The 21,332-nt window shown below is 42.5% G+C and overlaps 3 protein-coding genes across 4 annotated transcripts; 2 read left to right on the plus strand and 1 right to left on the minus strand.

Moving 5' to 3' along the window:
* Nucleotides 1-3,530: 3,530 nt before the first annotated feature.
* Nucleotides 3,531-4,491, minus strand: LOC127299774 (protein GL2-INTERACTING REPRESSOR 2). 2 transcript variants are annotated; one of them, XM_051329823.2, is made up of 2 exons: nucleotides 4,361-4,491; nucleotides 3,531-4,275 (listed from the first exon to the last, which is right to left on the minus strand). In XM_051329823.2, exon 2 carries the CDS (start codon nucleotides 4,254-4,256, stop codon nucleotides 3,915-3,917), a length of 342 nt encoding a protein of 113 aa, XP_051185783.1. In that variant the 5' UTR covers nucleotides 4,257-4,275; nucleotides 4,361-4,491; the 3' UTR covers nucleotides 3,531-3,914. The 2 variants fall into 2 exon arrangements, with proteins under 2 accessions (XP_051185783.1, XP_051185784.1); XM_051329824.2 differs by having other exon boundaries at nucleotides 4,344-4,409.
* Nucleotides 4,492-13,932: 9,441 nt separating this feature from the next.
* Nucleotides 13,933-18,342, plus strand: LOC127299775 (uncharacterized). Its single transcript, XM_051329825.2, has 8 exons — nucleotides 13,933-14,144; nucleotides 14,261-14,363; nucleotides 14,467-14,574; nucleotides 14,818-14,903; nucleotides 15,133-15,371; nucleotides 16,881-17,070; nucleotides 17,347-17,530; nucleotides 17,631-18,342. Exons 1-8 carry the CDS (start codon nucleotides 14,083-14,085, stop codon nucleotides 17,934-17,936), a joined length of 1,278 nt encoding a protein of 425 aa, XP_051185785.1. The 5' UTR covers nucleotides 13,933-14,082; the 3' UTR covers nucleotides 17,937-18,342.
* Nucleotides 18,343-19,326: 984 nt separating this feature from the next.
* Nucleotides 19,327-21,125, plus strand: LOC127304786 (transcription initiation factor IIB-like). The gene is made up of 6 exons (XM_051335372.2): nucleotides 19,327-19,760; nucleotides 19,897-20,051; nucleotides 20,146-20,276; nucleotides 20,469-20,557; nucleotides 20,793-20,878; nucleotides 20,967-21,125. Exons 1-6 carry the CDS (start codon nucleotides 19,402-19,404, stop codon nucleotides 21,074-21,076), a joined length of 930 nt encoding a protein of 309 aa, XP_051191332.1. The 5' UTR covers nucleotides 19,327-19,401; the 3' UTR covers nucleotides 21,077-21,125.
* The last annotated feature ends 207 nt before the right edge of the window (nucleotides 21,126-21,332 follow it).

A 21,332-nucleotide genomic window follows, 5' to 3' on the forward strand; every position in this document is an offset into this window, starting at 1 on the left:
CTAGGTAGATATCGTGGGAATTCGGAAAGTTTTCGTTGATTGGGATTTTTATCTTAAACTGGGCGATCAAAAGAGGGCAGGCGGGAAATCAGACGAGGAGACACCATTGCACAATAGTTTAGCTCATAGTCAACATCTGAGAACCCAACACACTCACTATATTAATTTGTAGTATCAAGCTAGTTAAAATCCATATTATTACATATTCTGTACTCACTTTCCACTTTAAGTTTACAACCTTTTCAGAACACTTCTCATCTTTGTACATACGTTACTAACAAAAGTGTAAAGATTCTCTTTACTAAACTAATAGTGTTAAAAGCAAAAAAAAAAAAAAAGTCAGTTGAAAACTAGAGCTCCACTTCCAGTGTAACAACAGAGTACCATGATTACAGATCCCTCTTTGGGTTTTGACTATAACTAATCGAAATTTCATATTAAAATCTGTACCTATAGAAAAAGTCAAGTTATAACAACCTAAAAATGCACCAAATCAATTGGGCAATTTGTTTATCCTTGGTATTGGAAGCTCTATATATGTTCAGTAAGTTCCAAACATATATTTTATACATTAATATCAATATGGTCATCAACCAACAAGATCAACAAACATGAAAATCGAATCTATAATGTTTCACCCCCATAAGTAGATGACCAGATGCACCAACAAAAGATTCCCAAATCCAAATATAGCCCGGCACTCCAGTGGCCACTTCCAAACATGGATTAGTGAAGCATTTCTTTTTAGTTCATTGTACACATAAAAAAATCTAATTTGATGTTTAGTTGTAGTTTCTTTGAGAATCCTCTTATTTCCAGAACCGTCGGCTAGATTTCCAAAATAGACCAAATCATATTAAATATTTATTTCAACTTTTTTAAGTCTGGGAATGGTGTTTTGGCACATGGGAGCATATGCTCCCTTTATTTTGAAATGCATGTTACATACATTTTGTAATTTCAAAAAATTGAAACGAAAAATTCGAACGTACATCTTCACGTGCTACACGCTCACAAAGTTGTTTCATAAAAATCCGACTTGTCGTGTGACGTGTGTAAAAAAGACAAAATTCAATGCTGAAAATAAGGCTTTTCAGGAGATAAATTTTCTCTTTTTTACACAGACCACAAAACATATTGGTTCCTCGCGAAACTTGACGAACGTACGTATATTGTGGAGATGTACAAGTAGAATTTTTTGTCAAAATTTTTCGACATTTCGAAATATAATTTTTTGATAGAGGGAGCATATGCACCCGGGAGCCGAATTGAATTTCCGCGTCTAGCATTCCAAAATAGACCAATCATTTAAATAAGTTTTCTTTCCATGTAGTACTGTGGGCTGCACATTAGATTGCATAGGCGATAATCCATGAAACACTAGGTTTACTTAGAGAAACCAACTAAATAATACATCCATTTAACTTCTCTTCATCTACAAAACCAGATAAAAAAGTTCTTAACACTCATCAACTTCATCAATAATTTTCTCATCTTCTTTTATTTTACCAACTAAAAGCAAAGTACAACTACCATGTTCTAGACTCTTAAACATGGAAATAGAATCATATACTTCCTCTTGAGAAATAGGATCATATCATCTAAGCCCCACGCGATGAGTTTGCCTTTGTCGATATCGCCGGTGGTCCTCATTGCGTTTTGGCTCGAAGTCTCTTCGAGGTTATGTCTTTCTTATTGGCGAATCGCGGGCTGCTCCGTCTCGATGTCGTGATGCGGTTTGGCATGTTGGCAGCGCACCGGTGTATGTGACGTTCCCTCGGCAAATCAGGTCCTTCGATGGGGTCGGCAACACACCGGTGCCTATGACGTTGTGCCTCGGGAAATCAGGTCCTTTGACAACGTCGGTGGCCCACCTCGTCAAGCTATTGGTTGTCGCTCCCTCTAGATTGTAGCTGACTAAGGGTTTGGTTTGACTCTGTTTTGGTAACCTCCCCTTTCGCTTTGATGCCGCCTCTTGTTTTTGTTGTAATTCTCCTCTCTTGTATCCCCTCATCTGCACCCAGGTGCTTTCGAGTAATATATCACAAGCAGTGGGGATTGATCCCCCATTATTATCGGGGAAAAAAGAATTGCCCAACTAACACTTAGGCATATGGCAATGTGACATGAGAAACTATATTTGTATCTGGCTTATTTCTAAAATTATGGAGCACAATATTTAGGGAGGTTTTCCTTGGCTAGAATTTTGGTCCTAGGCTGGGTTATAGCCGTAGCAGCCCCAGGCAGGCCTCTCTGCAGAGCAACATTAACTGTGCTTGTTTACACTGATGTGATCACTTACGGAGAGCTCTTATGAGGGTGATCAGAAAAAGGCAGGCAGGAGATCAGCCGCGGAGGTGCCATCACACAATAGATGCGCAGGTGCCTTTAAACCGCAGATGGCACAGCTATAGCTGTTGCCTCGCGCATGCAGGGGGTGGAGAGCAAGTGCGTATGCGCAGACGATGCATTTGTGTTCGTCCGTCCGTCCACTGGACATTATGGTGCATTTGTAAGCACGCAGAAACCGCAGAGACGACGACGATCGATGTAGCTAGAGGTGAGCGATGCCGAAATAAATCTAGCTAGCTGTGATCGATGCCGAGTGCGTACTACGTCGTCGTCCTCCTCCTCCTAGGCTTCGTCTACTCTCGCTCGAAATCAATCCGGCCCTGCCTGTGACGCAACGATGAGCCGCTTGAATCGCATTGCACCGCATGCCATTACTCCAAGCTCGGCTGGGCTGGGCTTCCCCCAACTGCATGCATTCATGTGGATTTGTTACTTTCTCTACGTGCCCGTTTTCAAAGCTATTCTTCAACCGAACTACTAGCATACCTTCAACAACAAAAACATCTATTAATGTTTGATTTTCTTGGCTAGATGATCTCACCGGTTCAAATTAATTTAGGCTGAATGAGTAAGATATTTCTTTCTTTTCTTTGCCGATTGATCACGGCCGTTGGATCCTTGACCGGGTAGTCCTCGAGGCCGTGCTCTTGCTGCCTCGAGGCAGAGGAGCGGATCTTACTTCTTCCGAGACATCCGCCGTGCAGACACAAGTTCAGCTCCTGCAGAGCCTTGTCCGTCATGTATAATTGGACAATGATGCCCTTGTTTATTCAGTTTTTGCTTTTTTTCGGTGTGCCTGTCAGTCAGTCGCTGCAGTGAGCACCGATGCCTGCACTGCACTTCCCAGGGGTCGATGCTTCAACAGTCCATGCCTCGTCTGACAGTCGATCTGAGCCGTAGTTTCAACCGCCAGATGCTCGAGACATCTCACTGAAAGACCAACAGAGCTGTGCCTGCATGCTCCTCAAATACTGAAAACCCAACTGTATGCTTTTAAAACGCTGCCATCTTCAATATTTCGCCCAGAGATGGAAGCGATTCCTGCCATCTTCAACATTTCGCCCAGAGATGGAAGCGATTCGGAACAAAGAAAATACTAGCACCAAGAATTGTAGACTATCCAATCCATGGGGCTCGAAGAACCCATTGCATTTCTCATACATACAAACTGAAAAACCTGACGAAAATACAGTTGACTTAATTATTGAAAAGATCATTTCCGAGCTGCTGCGTACCTTTATTTAGTTCTAATCACCCCTTGCATTTCTTCACCGAAACAGGGGATTGATTACAAACTTAAACGACCACAGCTACTACAACAGCAATTGAAAACTAGCCATAATGCTAATTAAACTGACCACCTCATGACAACCTAGCAACATAAAGGGAAGTAACTACTACTGGTACTAACTAAGTAGCCTGCAGAGGACCTGCAGCCCTGTCCAGTGGATGATCCAACGGCGGTCACTCCCTCTCCTCCAGCCTCCAAGGTTTCGTGCATCGTCGGAGCTGACCATCCGTGTGAGCATCCACTGGACAGGCACGCGCCCGCACCGCGGTCTTCACTTGCGCCTGCCGCGCTTCTTCTCACCGTCTGCGGAGGCGCCGGCACCACCGCCGCCAGCAGCACCCTGCTGGAGGAGGTCCACGAGGCAGGGCTGCTTGCAGTTGATGCAGGTGGGGAAGTCCTTCTTGGCTACCATGCAGTACATGAGGCACCGCGTGCAGGCCCCGATCACCATCGGCGACTTGCTTCCGGGGCTGCCGTCCGATGACACGCACGAGCTCGGCGAGGAAGACCCGCTGTCGTCGTGGCCGTCTACCTCCATCATCACCGGCGGTGACAGGTTCAGCTGCAGCTCCAGCCTCGCGCCGCCGTTGCCGTTGCCATTGCCGCGGTTCATGGCTCGCACACAACCAACACTGCATAAACAAGAGTATTAGTACAAGACACACAGTACTAGATATGCATGAGGAAGAAGAACACGGACCAGAGCAGAGTTGCTACCTGAACCTTGTGAAGAGGAGAGAAGAGAGAGCTGAGCTTTGATGTGTATTTGGTTGATGGCTTTGTAAGGTCCGAAGGTCCTTATATAGGGGTGTCACAAGTAGGAGGGGAGGTCAATGCTTCTCTTTACTTGGTATTAATGCAAAACAGCTAGGACCCTTCGTCCGCTTCCCCTTCTCCCTTCCATATCTCTTCTTCAAGTCTACCTTCCACTCCCTGCGATCTTGCAGCATGGTTCTAGCTGTGTTGGAGATCATGAAGTTAGCTTCTGAAAAAAATATATATCCTCAAAAAAATGTTTACTAAATAATAGAATGCAAGTTAGCATATCTACAAACAAAATGCAGAACAGGAAAAACCTATTGCGAAAAGTTTTTTCAGTCACAGTTTTTAGGCTAAATTTACTCGTACTTGAGTGGTTGCCCTCCATGTATTCATGACGAAGCTGCCAATCTATGATCATTATACATCACCTTGCTGTTGGCAATAGCTGTGTGCAGTGTCACCATCTTGAACGCCCTTTACTGATGCAATTTATGCGTCAGCTGCTTGGAGGAGTAGCAAAAATATATCTAGTGCATCAATGTGTCACTGGTTACGTGAGTAAATACATCTTAAATAGGAAATGCGCCACTTTAGGTAAATGGTGTCTTCAAGTGAGCGGCGAGGTCGTAAATGGAGTATATATATCTTTGCAGCCTGCCCTTCAATGCTCTTTGCCCTTCAATGAAATCCTGCAGCCCATTAACTCCAACTTTGATGTGAAATGACATCTCACCCAAAAACAAGCGAGCTTTTATAACCCTATTGCATCTTTATTTCAATTCTTACAGGGAGTACTTACGAAGGGGAGTTTACTCTTGACAGTATGATCTGACAGGAAACTTTATAGCATTGTAGGGTTGACTCGGGGTAGCTTTGTAGTATCTACAGATACAAGTAACAGTGAGATCCTTGGGAGAGTAGGCAAATTTTTCATGCAATGCTTCTTCTGCAGGAACCTTCAGGAGACACCAACAGCGAGAAATGCAGCAACTATCGAAAGTATCTACACATTTGATACCTACAAACCATACTAAAAAAGAAACATGGCAATAATTACATTAATATTCTACTGATTTGAAGTCTCAAAAGTCCAAACTTACGTCAATTCATCCATGATAGGTATACAACATGTCTCACCCATGTTATACACCTAAATATACAATCTTTAAAAGGATAAGCGATTAGACAGGTAGCAATCTATGAAATAATTTGTTAAATAGAACATTGAAATCCTAACCACATACAGCAACGGAATCATCACGACCTCATACATATATAAATATGATATAAACAATAGAATGATTCTGAAAGAGTGAGGGTTAACAACCAAATGGGGTTTTGACCTTATTACATATATGCACAAAGACTTTTCAAAGGAACATATGATATTGTACGTACATTGACAGTACTAGCAGTAGTAGATCACTTTTTTTTCGAAATGGGGGAAATATCGCCCCAGCTTCTGCATCCAAAGGATGCACACGGTTTTTTATTAGATTGTTCACGAAACCTTACAAGAAACAATACAAAAGATCAATCTCGAAGCAACCTAACTATACGTACAGTGGGATGTAGAGGGTGACAATACACCAACTCACATCATCCAAACTAAATGCCTTCCCAAACCGCCCAATAGCAGGTGAGAAGCACATCCAGTCAAGCAGACTCTCAGCGCACGCCAACGCCCACGCCACAGGAGTTGCTCCCGCCGTCTTCCTCGACTCCATCTTCAAGAGAGATAATCGCATTAACCATGCAAGACCTGCCGTCGATGCCACCATGACGCCAGACAGCTCCACCAACCTACACCTATACATCATCCCGCATCTGTCGTTGATACCCTGCAGCACCATGCCACTGAGACTCAGCGCCAACAATGTGGTAGATGAACACCACTCCACGGAAAACCGCCAACATCCAGCAGCTGCTCCAAAAACGATGCCCCAAGAGGTAGAACGACGCAGGGCGCGCCGCCATCGTCCGATCCGGGAGACCCGGACCTAGGGTTTCCCCCGGAGCAGCACAAGTGAGAGACCGCAGACTGCGACGACGATGCCTTCAAGAAGTTAGCGGCGTGACACGTCGCCATCGTCCGCTAACCGAGGTCGGAGCACGGTTTTCACCGGCAGCCGCGCATCCCCAACTCGCCGAGTGTAGTGCCAAGACGGACAAAGATGATGCCTTCGACAAGGTAACGACATCGACCGACGCCGCCATCATCCTCCAAGACCGAGGTCGAGGCTCAGTTTTCACCGGCCGCCATGACACCCCGGACTAGATCACCATTGCCGGAAACCTGTGTGAGATCCCATGATCCCCCACACAAGACAACCAGCCTGGCCGACCACCTCCGACGAAGAAGAAGGCCGCCTCCTCCGTCGAACCCGAGGCTGCTGCCCCGGGCATCCCCGTGCCGCGGGAAGATCCCGAGGTCACCACCCCGCACCGGCGAGAAAGGGAGGGGATGGCGCAGCCCGTCCCCCCACCATCCACCACCGATGTGCACCGACGGGAGGCGTGGGAGGCCGCGGCAGGCGCCGTCGCCCCCTTCCTCCGACCGCCGCCGCCCAGCCATCACACATGGGCAGGGGGTCTACCGCCGCAGCGCCGAGGGGATCCCCCAGCCGTCGTCCTCGCCACGTCAAGAGGGAAGCCCGCCGCCGCCGCCACGCCCCGCGGCCTTTGCCCGGCGGCGCCGCCGGCGGCGGCGGCGGGAGGCGGCTAGGGTTTCTGGGGGGTGCGGGAGGCGGCTAGTAGTAGATCACTTAATTTGCCACTACGCACCAACAGTCCAATACCATCAATGGATGTGTGTAACTCTATGCCACTGTGTGCATTCTTTATCATCTGGGCAGTCTAATGAAGGTACTCGCAGGACACTAGTCAGGGGACTTGATTGTTGTACCAGACTACATGTATAATTCTAAAATTTTAACTGTCTATGGCATGGGGGTTAGGTTTCTAACTTCTAATTTAAAATGCTGAATCATGTTATCTGGCGATCCATTTGTAGGTCACAATGTTTAATGAGTAAGCAACATTTTAGGACCTGTTCTGCAATTATAACCTAAGAGGAGATATCAGGTTCTGAATTTCAAACTGGCATAAGAAAGCTGATTGCAGAGTGATGATAACGCTTAGCTATTCATTACCTTCACTGATGGCGGTTGACATAGGAAATACCACAAACATTTCAGTTTGCTCTGCTCTCTTAAGATTACTGAGGCAATCTCTGTAAAGTGGGATTGGTGATCGGCAAATTGCTGAAAATTATGCACATATCAACATAAAAAAAGCTTACTCTTGTTTAAATCAATCGCAATATATCTTCCTCAGGCCATACAAATTACAACAATAGTAGATGAGAACATATCTGCTGCACCCGTCCATGTGCTCCAGGCCTGAAACGCCCACTAGAAGCTGTGAAAGCATCTAATACCTCTGTTCCATAGTATAGTATTGGCAAAATAAATTAGTTCGCCAAAACATACTATATTATGAAACAGAAGTAGTACTTCTTATGTTATAGACAAAAATATACATCTGCCACGTCGATAGTGAGAACGTATCCTATTCATCCAAGATCTCATGCATTTGGTGCACCCATGCTAAATGTTGTCAAATATTCTAAACTTACAACACAATAAGAGAAACTAACTAGCAAAAGGTATATCCTCCAAGAAAATTGGGATGGACAAATATAAAACATCACAGCCCTTACTTAAAGTTCACATTTTGCATCATCTATGTATATACACCATTTTGTTAATAATACAAAAAAGGAAATCTTTGATCCAGACACTCTACTTTGCCCAATTTAAGATTTGGTATGGCGATACATGGATACTCTATTTCCAAAAGCAAGGATATGAAAATCCCACAATTATATATGCATTTAGAGAGAGAAATACATCATGTAAACAATACTAGAAACCACCACAATTCAATTAGAGGGTGAGAAGATGAGAATTGGTTTGTTCGCTACTGCATCTACTAGAAACCACCACAATTCAATAAATAAATGTAATAGCAAATGGCCAATCACTAAATAAATGTACTAGCAGTTGAAAGAGTTTAATCAGTAAATAAACTACAAATGCACTAGCAAACCGACAAATAAATGTACTATTTCCTCTGATCCATATAAGTGTCGTTGATTTAGTATAACTATATACTAAATCAGAGACAATCATTATGGATCGAAGGGGTTAGCAAAGTTGCAAATCTGAGAATAAATGTGCTGGACCTGGACATAGCAAATCGGTGGTAAGTGTACTAGAAAAGAAATAAATCAGTAAATTAATGCACTCCCTCCGACACTTATTATGGATCTGAAGGAGTACTAGCAAATTAGAAAATCTACGTTTTGGGCGATGAGATATCATCTTGTTTCTTTAGTAAATTCTTTTTTATGTTTCAAAAAAAAGTAAATTCTTTTTTAAAATGGCATTTCCCCATACATGTCTGATCTGATGTCCCATGGCCTTCTCATGATTATAGAAGATTTCGGGACCGTTAATCTACTTGTTACAATCTTCGTATGATTCAAGATTCAACACCATATTGCTACACAGTTCAGGCTGTCAAGGCTCTTATTTTCTTTGTAGGCAAGAACGACACTTAATGGTCACTGTAGAATAGATCACTCACTGGATTAGATCCAGCACGCCCTGAAAGAGTCAGTTCTCGCAATCTTAATGTACCCAAGACAGGATCTGACTGACCCACACAAGGCAATACTCGCAATAGATATATGCCAGTCATTTGTGGATATGGGTCATATCGAATTCCATGACAATGATTTTGCCATCGATACCTCTCATCAGATTGTATTAAGTTCCCGAGAGGAAACTATTGCAAATCAATTAAAAGACAGCAGGACAGTCAGAGCAAGCATGAATGCATTCTTTATGCAATAAAATCAGCTACAGTTGCAAAGCAGAGCACTTCAATGCTCTTTCTTGGTTGCTTCAATTTCATCAGAGTTGCCTGAATCGTGCTTATCAATTCGCTGGCTACAAACCTCACACATATGCACTGTAGCAAATCAGCTTATACATTGGTTCACATTTTCTAAGAGAAGCAGCATGCAACTGTAGTTATGCAAGAACGCTTCAAATTTTTAACTAAGGGGAAGGGTGATTATAGTAGTAGTATTTTTAATAAGAACCGTAGATACACATGTTCAAAAATTAGATCAGAAAATGACATGCAGTTTCAACGAGATCAGCGCCACCCATACTGATGTCTTATTTTAATTTCCTTGTTGAGATGCCCAATCATCATGTATTGAAGAGTTAACTTGTATCACATCACAATGAAGCCTACTAATGATGCAGAACTGATAAGCACATAGTGATATCAGACGGAATATAATTGTAATACTAGCGTATCAGTTTACACCAACTTGTGTGCTTACCCTCCATTTTACAACAAATCTTTCCTAAACATGTACTCCGTCCGTCCATAAATAAGTGTGCTTATAGCTTTTATCTTAAGTTAAACAGGCATAATATAAAAGACATGCACCGCGGACCCAACCGTCCCTAAGCTCGGGCACATGCCCTGGCTTCCGAGCAGCGCAGCTTAGTTTGATCAAAATTTGATGAAAATTTAGTTAACAATTTGATCGGGCTTACAGTGTGCCCAGGCTTGATGAAATTCTTAGGTCCGCCAGTGGCGACATGTTCAGGCGGCTTTATTGATACTAATTTAGTGTCATAAATGCTGACAACTTTTTCTATAAATTTGGTCCAATTTTAATATATATTTAACTTAGGACAAAAGATAAAACTACAACTTAGTCACAGAAAGAGAGTAGTTTGAGCCAATGGATACTTTGAGTTGGCAACTCTCAGAATGGGTACCTTTAAGAATCATAGCCTTGAATGCAGGTGTAATGAGAGAAATGGGAAATCTTTTGACCACAAACCTTCGAATGAACCCGTCTACCAGCACCATGGAGGTTGAGTAAATCTCATTGATAACTCTCCAACATGGCAACACAAGTACAAAGAATCCAAGAATAACCCTAAGGAACACTGTCCACGGACCAAAATATTATGGAACACAGAGCTAGATATGTACAATAGACAGTGGCACAGTAAATGTAAAGTACTTTAACTTATCGTCAAAAATAATCTGGCGAACTGATTCCTTGAACAAGACATAACTGAAAATGTACAAGATTTTCATATAGACCAGATGAATAAAATGAAAAAAGGTAGAGGAATACATAGCAAGGCCAGAAACCAATCGCGTGAACTAAATGGAGGAAAGTGGTAACTTTAGTTGGACAGACATACTATTTGCATCATGAAAAGGCCCAACAAACATCGATGGGCAGAACAGGCTAACTAAGCTTGATAAACATCATTTCGCTATATATGCTAGTATTTCAGAACAGAATACTGGACAATTGGACATTTCTAAAACAAACTACTACAGTTGTATATATTTCAGCAGACAGGTTAAGCTTACAAAACAAGGCAGTGCTTTGGTGTTAGCATCGAATTCAGAACATTTTAAGGTTGCTAAATAAACTAGTTGATACCTTGGTTTCAGGCTTTCAGCATCTTGTCAAGGTCAAAAGCATTCAGGACTGTGCCTGTCCTGTCCTCCGGGGTCCCGGCCCTGAAACTGCATACCGCAAACACGAGTTGCGCGCCTCGTCACAGCGCGACGGCCACTCCTCGACGTTCCAAAGCGAGGACGCGACCCAAAGTACTACGACGGCCCGTGCAGTCCAAGCGGCGCGGCATTTCGTCGAACACAGCATCGGCGGCGAGGCATTTCTGTGGTCGGGTGGAAACTGTCCTGCCAGGCTTGCCTGAGTTACCATTGTCCGGCGAGTGTGTCGCGGGAACCGATTCGATCGTATGCGCAGTCGCTCAGGCCGGTACGATCACTACCACTTCCTCTCCTCCCGGCGGTTAACGGCCGACGGAGATCAGGGAGAGTCGCCGCGTCATCCGCCAAGCCTGGCCTGCTGAGTAATTTACTTGGTTCGGCGTGCGTGGGCCTTGGGCGTCTGCTACACGCGCGCCTACACCGTGTCGGACCGTTTCTGAGCATCTCCAATGGCTCTTGTAAATTTTGGGTACCACCTGCTAGAGACCAACTTTGCGAAAGTAAACTCTTATAATGAAATACTAGCATTTCATTATCTATGCTAGTATTTCAGAACAGAATACCGGACAACTTGATAACAAAATTAGGCGCATCATATGCAGCAAACTCTTCCTGCACATCATGGATGAGGTCGTTTAGTGTTCTAGGGCTTCTGCGGTCTGTTAGAGATTCTATGGAGTTGAAGAACCCTAGATCATTAACATTCAAATCTGGGCTATTCGTTGGCTGCTGCACCAGCTGGATGTCCATTCCAATTTTAGCTACAACATCTTTGAATTCTTGATCGTTAGGCAGTATGTGCGGCTTGACGTTATCTTGCTGTGCAAAGATAGTCTTCTTCTGCGGGCCAAGCATCTCGAATTGCTGGTAGCACCTTATCTATTAGGAACTCCCTCATAACATCCCTAGTGACCTTGATTGACTTAGTTTCTAGGCTCCCTTTAGGACGATTATCGTTTTTCCTTTGCGCTGGCAATTGCTTAACAAATGGCCACACACCAATCTTACCAGAAAAATTCACATTTTTTGCACTATCGAATCTTGGTCTTGCAACTGTTGTCACTGTTCAAAAAATCGTCCGATTCAACGATTAATCGCCTGATTAATCCCTATTTAGTGGTCACCGATTAGCCGATAAACTCATTTATCACCCGATTAACTCATTTATCGCCCGATTAATCGGCCAATTTGCCTATTAATCGCTAATCGTCAGCCGACCGAGTTAACCCCGATAAGAGATTTCCTCAACATTGACTGTTGTAAGAAACATGACCTTACCAATGTAATGTTTGTTTGTGACTGCTCTCATAGGTTCCTCCTCTTCTGGTAGCAAGTAATACTTTCTGTTTTTCTTGGTGAGATTAAACCACTTTTCATCTATATGTACATAATTGTACATACTTTTGAAAATTGGGTTTCCTTTTTTTGTCTTAGTCTCACCAATCATTCAGAGGCAATGTTGGAGGCTCGCCAACATATTAGCTTCTGTTAGTAATGGCTTCAGAGAGTTTGAGATCCTCTTGATATGCTTTGCTTTGAATCTTGTGAATAATGTACTGAGGCTTGACTCCCAGCTGCTAAGCTAATGATCTGATAGTTAACCTTTGATTTTGAGGTATACTAGGAACAATGGACATATTAATATATTTTGGTTTCCTTCCACATCTTCCTTTCCTTTTGCTAGAAACATCCACTTCCAAACCATCGGCTATTTGCTTCATAGCCAGCCTCCAGATTCTTTGCATAACTTGGATATCTGATTGAAAAAATGCAGCAACATCTTTCTTGTCATTCTTGTCGAACTTTCCACCGTTTTTCATGCAAAGTGAATGCATAGCTATATAAGCAGCATATCTCTGATGGTCAGGGAGGACTTTTCGATGTCGTAGTGCTTGATGACCACCTGGTTCTTCCCCATTATAATGTTGATCTTGCTCATCCATTTCTACTGCATCTTGCTCTTCATCTACTGCATCTTCCACTTCATCTAGTGCAGCTTCAAAGAGATTTTGTTCGTACATTTCTTCATTTGCTTGTTCGCCATCATCTGTGTATTAATAACAATAAAAGTAAATTAGTGATAAATGGATACTAAGATGAAAACATATGTGTGTAATCAAAGTGTGAAGCTTCTCACAGTGTAGTATAGCTTTCAATCTCGTAGATTCTTTTCCAACTAATATTGTTTTGTTCTTCTAACTCAGGAAAAAGCGATTGGATGAAGTGTGCCTTGAGAGGTTTCAACAATACAATAGAACATACATCCAGTCATGGATCATTCAGGATTAGTTCTTCCTTCCTACACAGTAATTAACCAAACGAGGAGATCGTCCTGGGCTAGAGCACCTGGGGGAGGAGATCGGCCTTCACGAGCACCTGGACGAGGAGATCGTCCTGGGTCGGAGCACTTGGGGGAGGAGATCGGCCTCCACGAGCTCCTGGTCGAGGAGCTGCCTGGCTTGGAGGTGCAGGGGATGGAGGAGGAGCTGCTGGGGCCAGAGCTAGAGCGCCTGGACGAGGAGATCGTTCTCCAGGTGCACCTAGGGAGGACATCGTTCTCCACGAGCACCTGAGGGAGGAGATCGGCGTCCACGAACATCTGGGCGAGGAGTTTCCTGGGCCGAAGGTGGAGCTGCTGGTGCTGGAGCCCAGAGGTGCGGATGGCGGAGGGCGGATGCGGACGACGGAGGGCGATCGAGGAGGGAGATGGCGGAGGGCGATCGAGGAGGGAGATGAGATCTAGGAAGGGTACCGATTCAAAATTTGGAGGGTAGCGTTGTCTTTTTTACGTTTTCCATCTGGTTGGAACCAATCGGTAAACGTCTTATATTTCCGCATGGAGGTAACTGACTTGACATAATGACAATGAGATGGTTCTAGGACACTTGTCGCTCCAGGAGCAGGGGAGGCTAAACCGTCTCTTGGTGGCGCGATGGGCCGTTCAGCTGTCGTTCCAAGGAAAAAGGGAAATTGACGGCTGCTTGTGTGCGCGCTCTCTCCTGGTACCGACATCCCCGACGCCACCCCGCCCGCTGCCGGCGGCGGCCATGGGCAACTCACAGGGCTCCTCCTCGTCCGCCTCCTCCGCCCGCTTCGTCACGGCCTCCAGGTACCACGCCCTCGAACGGCCGCCACGGCAGCTGCCTGCCTGCTTCACCCCGCCGCAATTCGCCGGCCTCGCGTCGCGCGCGATCTCATCGCCCCCTCCCCTCTCGACTCTCGCAGGGCCTTCTCGAAGCAGGCGCTGGACGACCTCCGCGCGCGCTTCGCCTCGCTCGCCGAGCGGTCGGGGACCCAGGGCCGCGCCATCTCCCGCCCCGTCTTCCTCGTGAGCTCCCCACTCCGCACAAGTTTTTTGCAGCCGGGATTGGGTTGGATTCGGGTGGATCTGGGATCCAGTTTCTAACGGGGGTGTGGTCCGTCTTGCGCAGGAGTATTTCGGGGTACGCGGGGCGCTCGGCGACAGGCTGTTCCAGCTGGTGGCCAAGGACGGCTGCGAGGAAGATGGAGTCACCTTCGAGGGTTTGATCATCTGCAAAGTTGGTACCCTTGTCCTACCACTCACTCACTCACTCAAATTCGTTCCCTTTTTTTTTGGACGAATTCGGTGGTCTTAGTGTACTCACGCTGCATTTGATCATCTGTTGAATGTAGTATGCTATTTGCTTTGCTTGTGCATTAAGAAGGGATAAATGTTGTTCTTTCCCAATGTTGGTTGCCATATTTCTTGCTAGGTTCTCTCCTTTATATTCTGTTGTTTAATAGCGATTTGTTCGTAACAGGCAACGTATGAAAGGGGAACTCGAGATGAAGCTGATGAGTTCATTTTTCAATTGTGCGATGTTATGGGAGATGGTGCCTTGACAAGGTATTTCTTGAGTGAGCTAGCAAAACTGATTTTACTCCTATATGTTGGTATACGCCATTCGCGATCGTTTACCTCCTGAGCTGATGATTTTCTTTTTTGCTTTTAATGACTGCTAGTTTGGAATGCTTTTGCAAAGCATGTTTCTGTTCTTAGAAGTTCTTTTGTTTAGCAGTGTAGGTTCTGTTTGATGAACCACTTACTCCTGTGTTTTCTCTTTCACCATTACCAGGTCTGATCTGGAATCTGTATTGGCGTCCATTCACGAAACCATATTTGAAAATAACAAGGAAGCAGGGGAAGGTTCAAACAAGAGGACATCTGAAGCATTTCTCAACTCTGCAGTATTTTCAACGAATGCTGAAGGGGTCTCAGAGAAGTCTATGTCATTATCAGACTTTAGAAACTGGTGTATTGTCATGCCATCACTCAGAAAGTTTCTCGGAAGTCTGTTGATGCCGCCTGATTCAGGTCTGTATTGTCATTCTGCATATTCCAAAAACAAGCGGTGCATTTCTTGTAGCTGAATCATGACGTGGGTGCGGTCCTATTTATTGCCTTTGGAGAAATATGCTGTAGACAGTCAAATATTTCTTGCTTTAGTGTGTATATATGAAAGGGTAGCACTGTCATTTTCTTCATAATGTTCCTCCTTGCTCTTGAGATTCGCCATTAATGAGTAAGTGAAGCTTGTGGTATCTGCACTCCTACTGCTCTGAAGCTGGTGGTCTAGGAAAATCCATCTTCTTCATAGTCAGCATTAAGCACCAAAACACCTCTTATATATGTGAAAGGAGCAAGACACATACTTGTTGGACATTTACTGATCTTGTGGTACTACTTATATCTGAAATCACCATTAACCAGGGTTTCATGAATCAAGAACATAACAAATCAAATTATCGGAGGTGCGACGTACTGTTGTCAGTTCTAGACTTCTAGTTACAAACATCTCAGCCTTCTATCTTTCTCTTTTTTTTGGGCGGGTAGCCTTCTATCTCTCTCAAGTACACTTTGGTCGTTTGGTGTCTATCGTACTTGAGTGGATGTATACTGGGCTTCTATTGCAATTCTTTCCTATTACAGGGTATGTCTAAATCAAAAGTTTCTTGTGTACCTTGGCTACTGCTGTTGATGATTTAAGACGTGTTGCTTGTTGCCAAGAGGTTAAATATGTCTTCAATAATACAGAAAAAAATTAGGTTCTGTCTTTAGTAACACAAGTTAAAAAAAGATCTTTTCAACAATCTATTATCCAATTAAGTAAACATGCTACATATAGGCAATTTAACAAGTCCTTGCGAATGGGATAGCAAAATCGTGCAACTGGAATTCTGGAAGTAATATCCGACTCAAGTTATATTCACTTGTTAATTTTGAGTTTCTGACACTTCCTATTGGGCAACAATAAAAGAGAGGAACAAGAAATCAGAAAGGTATTTGTGCTACCATGGGCACCAGCATGGCATACAAAGGAAATACTTGACAGTTGCCAACTTTCTATTGCACAAGTCTGAGTGTTGCCAACAAGGCACATGGTGTAGGCTACTCTGCTGGCCTAAGTTGGTTAGTGGCTGCAGCCTGCAGGTGACCTTGGTATAGGAAGCCTCTATCTCTCTACCTCAAGTTGACCTGTCAGACTGAACATGAGAGCCTCTGTCATTTTTGAAATTTACGAGAGCATCTCTCTGTCTTTATTCGTGTTCAGTTGTTCCAAGTGAGCCTAGAAACATCAGTCTCATAATCTTATCCTATCCCATTGGTGAACTACCATTCTTGTTTTTACCTTAGAATGTCCATAGGTTTTGGTGCATGCTATTACATACATGTTTGTTCCTCTAGTATGTTTTTAGTGTTTAAACTGAAAAAAAAACCTATATCCCTCTGTTCTCGGAAAAATGAATCTGATCATAGAAATGTGAAAGTCACCCATACCCTAGATGTTTTCGCATGCTTTTGTTGAGTTGTTTTACTTTGTAGGCAGAGCCGGCTTCCAAGTGCCACTACTTCACTATCCAGAAAACATCTCCTCTGAGTTGTTACTTTTAAATAAGGAGTATGCCTGGCATATAGGAGGTGGCTTTTCTCAACATGATGTACAAGAGTGGAGGCTTCTATATCATAGTTCTCTTCATGGACAAAGCTTCAGCACTTTCTTAGGCAATGTTACGTGAGTACTCTTGAATATTATAGATATGTTGGTGATTTCTAAGGCTCAATTGCTTAATTGAGTCTTGATTACAGACAGCTATTATGTAATCTGACGAAACTAGTTCTCTACTCATAGAGCATGATGATTTTTTTTTTTAAATATTCTGCACGGTAAAAGTCATTTTGATGTCAATGCTCACTATGTATTATTACATACTGGCTACAGGCTTGCCAACTTTCTGCATAGATTTTTTTCGCAGTGTACATAATTCTGGGCATTTTTATTGTTTTATAGGAATGGAGATGCACAGACTGTTCTAATCATTAAAGATGCAGAAGGTTCCATTTATGGTGCATATGCATCACAACCATGGGAAAGGCACAGTGATTTTTATGGTGACATGAAGACATTCCTTTTCAAATTATATCCCGAAGCGTCCATTTTTCGTCCTACAGGAGCAAACAAAAATTTACAATGGGTATGCCTATCTTCTCTTATTTTTATTATGTGTTGCCGTTCATCATCTTGGAAGTAAAAGTGATGTAAGAACGATTTTACATCATATCTCATTTTGACAGTGTGCTACAAACTTCACCTCTGAGAACATTCCAAATGGTATTGGCTTTGGAGGCAAGCCACATCACTTTGGCCTTTTTCTATCTGCTGGCTTCGATCAAGGGCACTCATTTACCTCCAGCACATTCACCGGTCCTCCCCTTTCCAACACAAACAGGTTCAGGCCAGAAGTAATTGAATGTTGGGGGATACAAGTGAAGGGGTCACTTGATGACAAACCAGAGCTTGTCAAGGGTACAGTTCTTGAGAGATTCAAGGAGGATAGGAACATGCTGAAGCTTATCGGTATGGCAAGTGCGAGTGACTGATGACTGGAAAATCAAAATAGCAGATATTTGGAGATTCTGTACAGCACAATTCGCGGGAGATAATACTCATATTTGCATATATACGTGATCGTTGCTCCTGAGTTATAGCTCTTCAAACTGTTTGTTTCATCCAGAGAGACGTGTATAGCTGCATGGAGTTGTTGTTTTATACTGTATAGATCTCTGCCTGTGTTTTTGACCTCAATCCAAAAGCAAGAGAGGAACTGACCGATAATTTGTCAAAATTGATCTCCGAAAGCTGGCTACTGAATAAGTGATGTATCACATATGTAATGTGCTTCAAAATCATATCAGTGTAACATGGATTGAGGTGGACAAAGAATGATTAGATAATGTGTAGTTCTTTTTGAGGACTTTGCAGTAATACGTGTGCTGCTTTCACATGCATGTTACGTGTCACTGACTCGAATCTTTATGTGGGAGTCTATAAATTATACGTCCCTTGCTTGAATCATAATGACTTACTTCAATTTTGACCCTATCCCCCATTAGTATTCGTATAGAACTAGAACGGATCTTTCCTGAAATATAGCCCAGGATGATGGTATCATTCTCTAGCCGAACACGAAACATTCCGTTGGGTAGGGCTTCCGCAACTAAACCTTCAAAAGTGACTTTTGCTTCTCTCGGGTTTTTATTTCTCTCCTATTTTTTTTTTCTGTCAGCTGCAGCTGTTACTGAGTATTGCATGTATTGTATATTGGTAAATGTTAGTAAGTCCTACTCCCTCTGTCTCATGAAACTTTTCTTTGTGGTGTGTCTTCATCTGCAACGATCATACTCTGGATTGGGAGACACTAAATGTATTCTGGCTGCATCGTGTGTCTTGATGTTCAGTGCTACTGGTATGTAGGCATGGGTAGCTCGCTACACCTATTGTGGTTCCTTGCATGATTTTAGTGAACAATTGCGCTCAATTTTGCAATGCTGCTGATTAGAATTTCACTCAACGTCTTCTGGTAGTCTCTAGTACGGTGTTTTTCCTCAGAGGTTAAGTATTGATATAATCGGTTGTATGTCAGCGTGATATCTTCACTTGATTTATGAATTCTACCAAACTTGTAAGTTTAGCAGATATTGTAAGTAATGTTCTACACTACAGACTACAGTACGTGTATCTTTCTGAGTTCCGCATTATTTTGATCTTGTCGCACTATTGCATTATTTACAGGTAGCTAACAGTTAGTACACGCATAAGCTTTCGCGTGTCAACCAACTTCTAGCTTAAAGAGCTCTTAGAAAACGGCATTATGCACTATGTACTAATCATGCATAAGCCATTTCAGCTAAATGTCCTATTATAAAATGCGTGATACTCACAAGCCTATTACGGACGCAATGCGATTGATATATTGGTAGATTGATTTTTTTGGTATAATTTGAGCTCCTCCCGTCCCTTCTTGTCGAAGTGCCTCGATCTTTGCTTGTTCATATCCACAATCTGATGGAATCATCACACTGCAAAGATTGCAATGTTAGCACAGTGATAGTATTAGACCATGCAACTGGAGACACCATATGCTCAGAGTGCGGCCTTGTACTAGATAGTCATTACGTCGATGAGAAACCTGATTGGCGCACTTCTACCCCCTCTGCATCGAATGCTGATAGTTATGACCCTATATCCGTTGCAGAGTCTGCTATCAATCTTAAATCAAAGCATAATTCTACCACTGCTGTGAGACTAGAGCAAAGAACATTTGATCACCACCAGTCTCTTCACGGCAATATACTGAAGAGTGTTGATTTTTCTTCTCATCAACCCGACACTGCGTTTCACTACATAGCTGATATGGCTGATAGGTAAATTCACATCCTTATGTCAGTCTTACTTGAAACAATTTTGTAGTCCTTGTATACGTCTGAACTTAAAGCTAGTTACATATCGTCATGTAGTATACTATCACATAACTAAGTGTAGAAATTACATTTTTAATAGGTTGGGCATTGTTGATAGCATAAAGCTTGAAGCAAAAAACCTGTACATGAAAGCAAACGATCTCAAGCTGTTTAATATAAGGAAGAAACATTCAGTCTGTGCTGCTTGCCTGTACATAGCATGCAGGCAAGCTAATAAGGCTCGAACTATAAAAGGTACAAAAATCATGAAGAACACCGGCTGGACAGTTTTTCATATATTTCATGCAAAATCATGAAGCTTATTAAATTTTCCTTATATAATAACCAGAGATTTGCACCGTCACAAATGGAGTTACAAGGAAAGAGGTTTCTCGAGCCAAAGATTTACTAGTACAACATATTGAAGAGAAAAAGGGTGAATGCATGGAGATCAATAGTGTTCGTCCAAGAGACCTTGTGGTAGTTGTTTCTTACTTACTTCATACTCACTTTTTTTTTGCCAATGTACTGCATACCGACCTAATGTCGATGAATATCTTCATCAACAGCTAGCATTAATTTATCTTCTAATGAGAAGATAGTAATTAACATAAAAAATATTTATTCTAATCATATTTCATAACATTTTACCCTTTATTCATAACTTTGCAGCGTCGTTTTTGTTCAACACTTGGCATGTCAAATCAAGCAATTCAAGCTGCGGAAGAAGCAGCAAATCGAGTGGAGAGACTGGATATAAGGTATTTAATTTTAAGTATATAATTACATTATTTAATCAGCATATATATATATATATATATCTATGTTACATGAAAGTGAATCAGATAATCTTATATTTAAATTCACTGGGAGACATTCAGTGATGCATGAATATTGCATCTTAAATTGTAGAATTGGCTTAATTGTGAAATAGACATTTCATTATGTTTGGATGTACTCCAAAACTATATGTTTATGGCTCAATTACTTTTCCAGGAGGAATGCTATATCAATAGCTGGAACTATAATATATTTAATATCAGAGTCTTCTATGGAACCACGCGACAAAGTTTCAATTAAAGGTAGTTGATTGTCATCATATAGTATTATGTCTGTGTGGACTCTTTGAATATTTGAATTTATTCTTACAAGATGCTTAAAATTTTGCAGATATATGCTTAGTAGCAGGATTAACAGAAGTTACCATTAGATATTGTCATAGAGAACTTTGTGGTTACGCTTCATGGCTCTTGGAAACCTACTTAACTGCGAAGAAATAAAAAAAATGTACTTAAACATGATGTAATTTATTTTATGCTTACATTTTTTTCAAAACATGATAGGATTAAACTTTAACAATATGTGTACAGTAAGTTTATGCAAAAAAAGTGTACGCAATAGATCGGTTGAAGCTCTGATTGTTTAATGTAACAAACTAAGAATTCAACATCAAGTTTCTTGACAAATATTATTAATGTATATGTAAGACTCAAATTTATATGCCTGGCTAACCACATGCTGCTTTTAGAGTATCTC

Source organism: Lolium perenne, chromosome 5, assembly GCF_019359855.2.
Source record: "Lolium perenne isolate Kyuss_39 chromosome 5, Kyuss_2.0, whole genome shotgun sequence".
NCBI lineage: Eukaryota > Viridiplantae > Streptophyta > Magnoliopsida > Poales > Poaceae > Lolium > Lolium perenne.

What these genes read in the sequence shown, in the direction of transcription:
- LOC127299774 (XM_051329823.2), bottom strand. Translation starts at nt 4,256, where the DNA reads ATGAACCGCGGCAATGGCAACGGCAACGGCGGCGCGAGGCTGGAGCTG.
- LOC127299775 (XM_051329825.2), top strand. Translation starts at nt 14,083, where the DNA reads ATGGGCAACTCACAGGGCTCCTCCTCGTCCGCCTCCTCCGCCCGCTTC. An exon ending in CGCTTCGTCACGGCCTCCAG is followed by an intron (nt 14,145 to 14,260) that starts GTACCACGCCCT and finishes CGACTCTCGCAG; the next exon opens with GGCCTTCTCGAAGCAGGCGC. An exon ending in GTTGATGCCGCCTGATTCAG is followed by an intron (nt 15,372 to 16,880) that starts GTCTGTATTGTC and finishes TTTACTTTGTAG; the next exon opens with GCAGAGCCGGCTTCCAAGTG.
- LOC127304786 (XM_051335372.2), top strand. Translation starts at nt 19,402, where the DNA reads ATGGAATCATCACACTGCAAAGATTGCAATGTTAGCACAGTGATAGTA. An exon ending in TTCGTCCAAGAGACCTTGTG is followed by an intron (nt 20,277 to 20,468) that starts GTAGTTGTTTCT and finishes ATAACTTTGCAG; the next exon opens with CGTCGTTTTTGTTCAACACT. An exon ending in GTGGAGAGACTGGATATAAG is followed by an intron (nt 20,558 to 20,792) that starts GTATTTAATTTT and finishes TTACTTTTCCAG; the next exon opens with GAGGAATGCTATATCAATAG.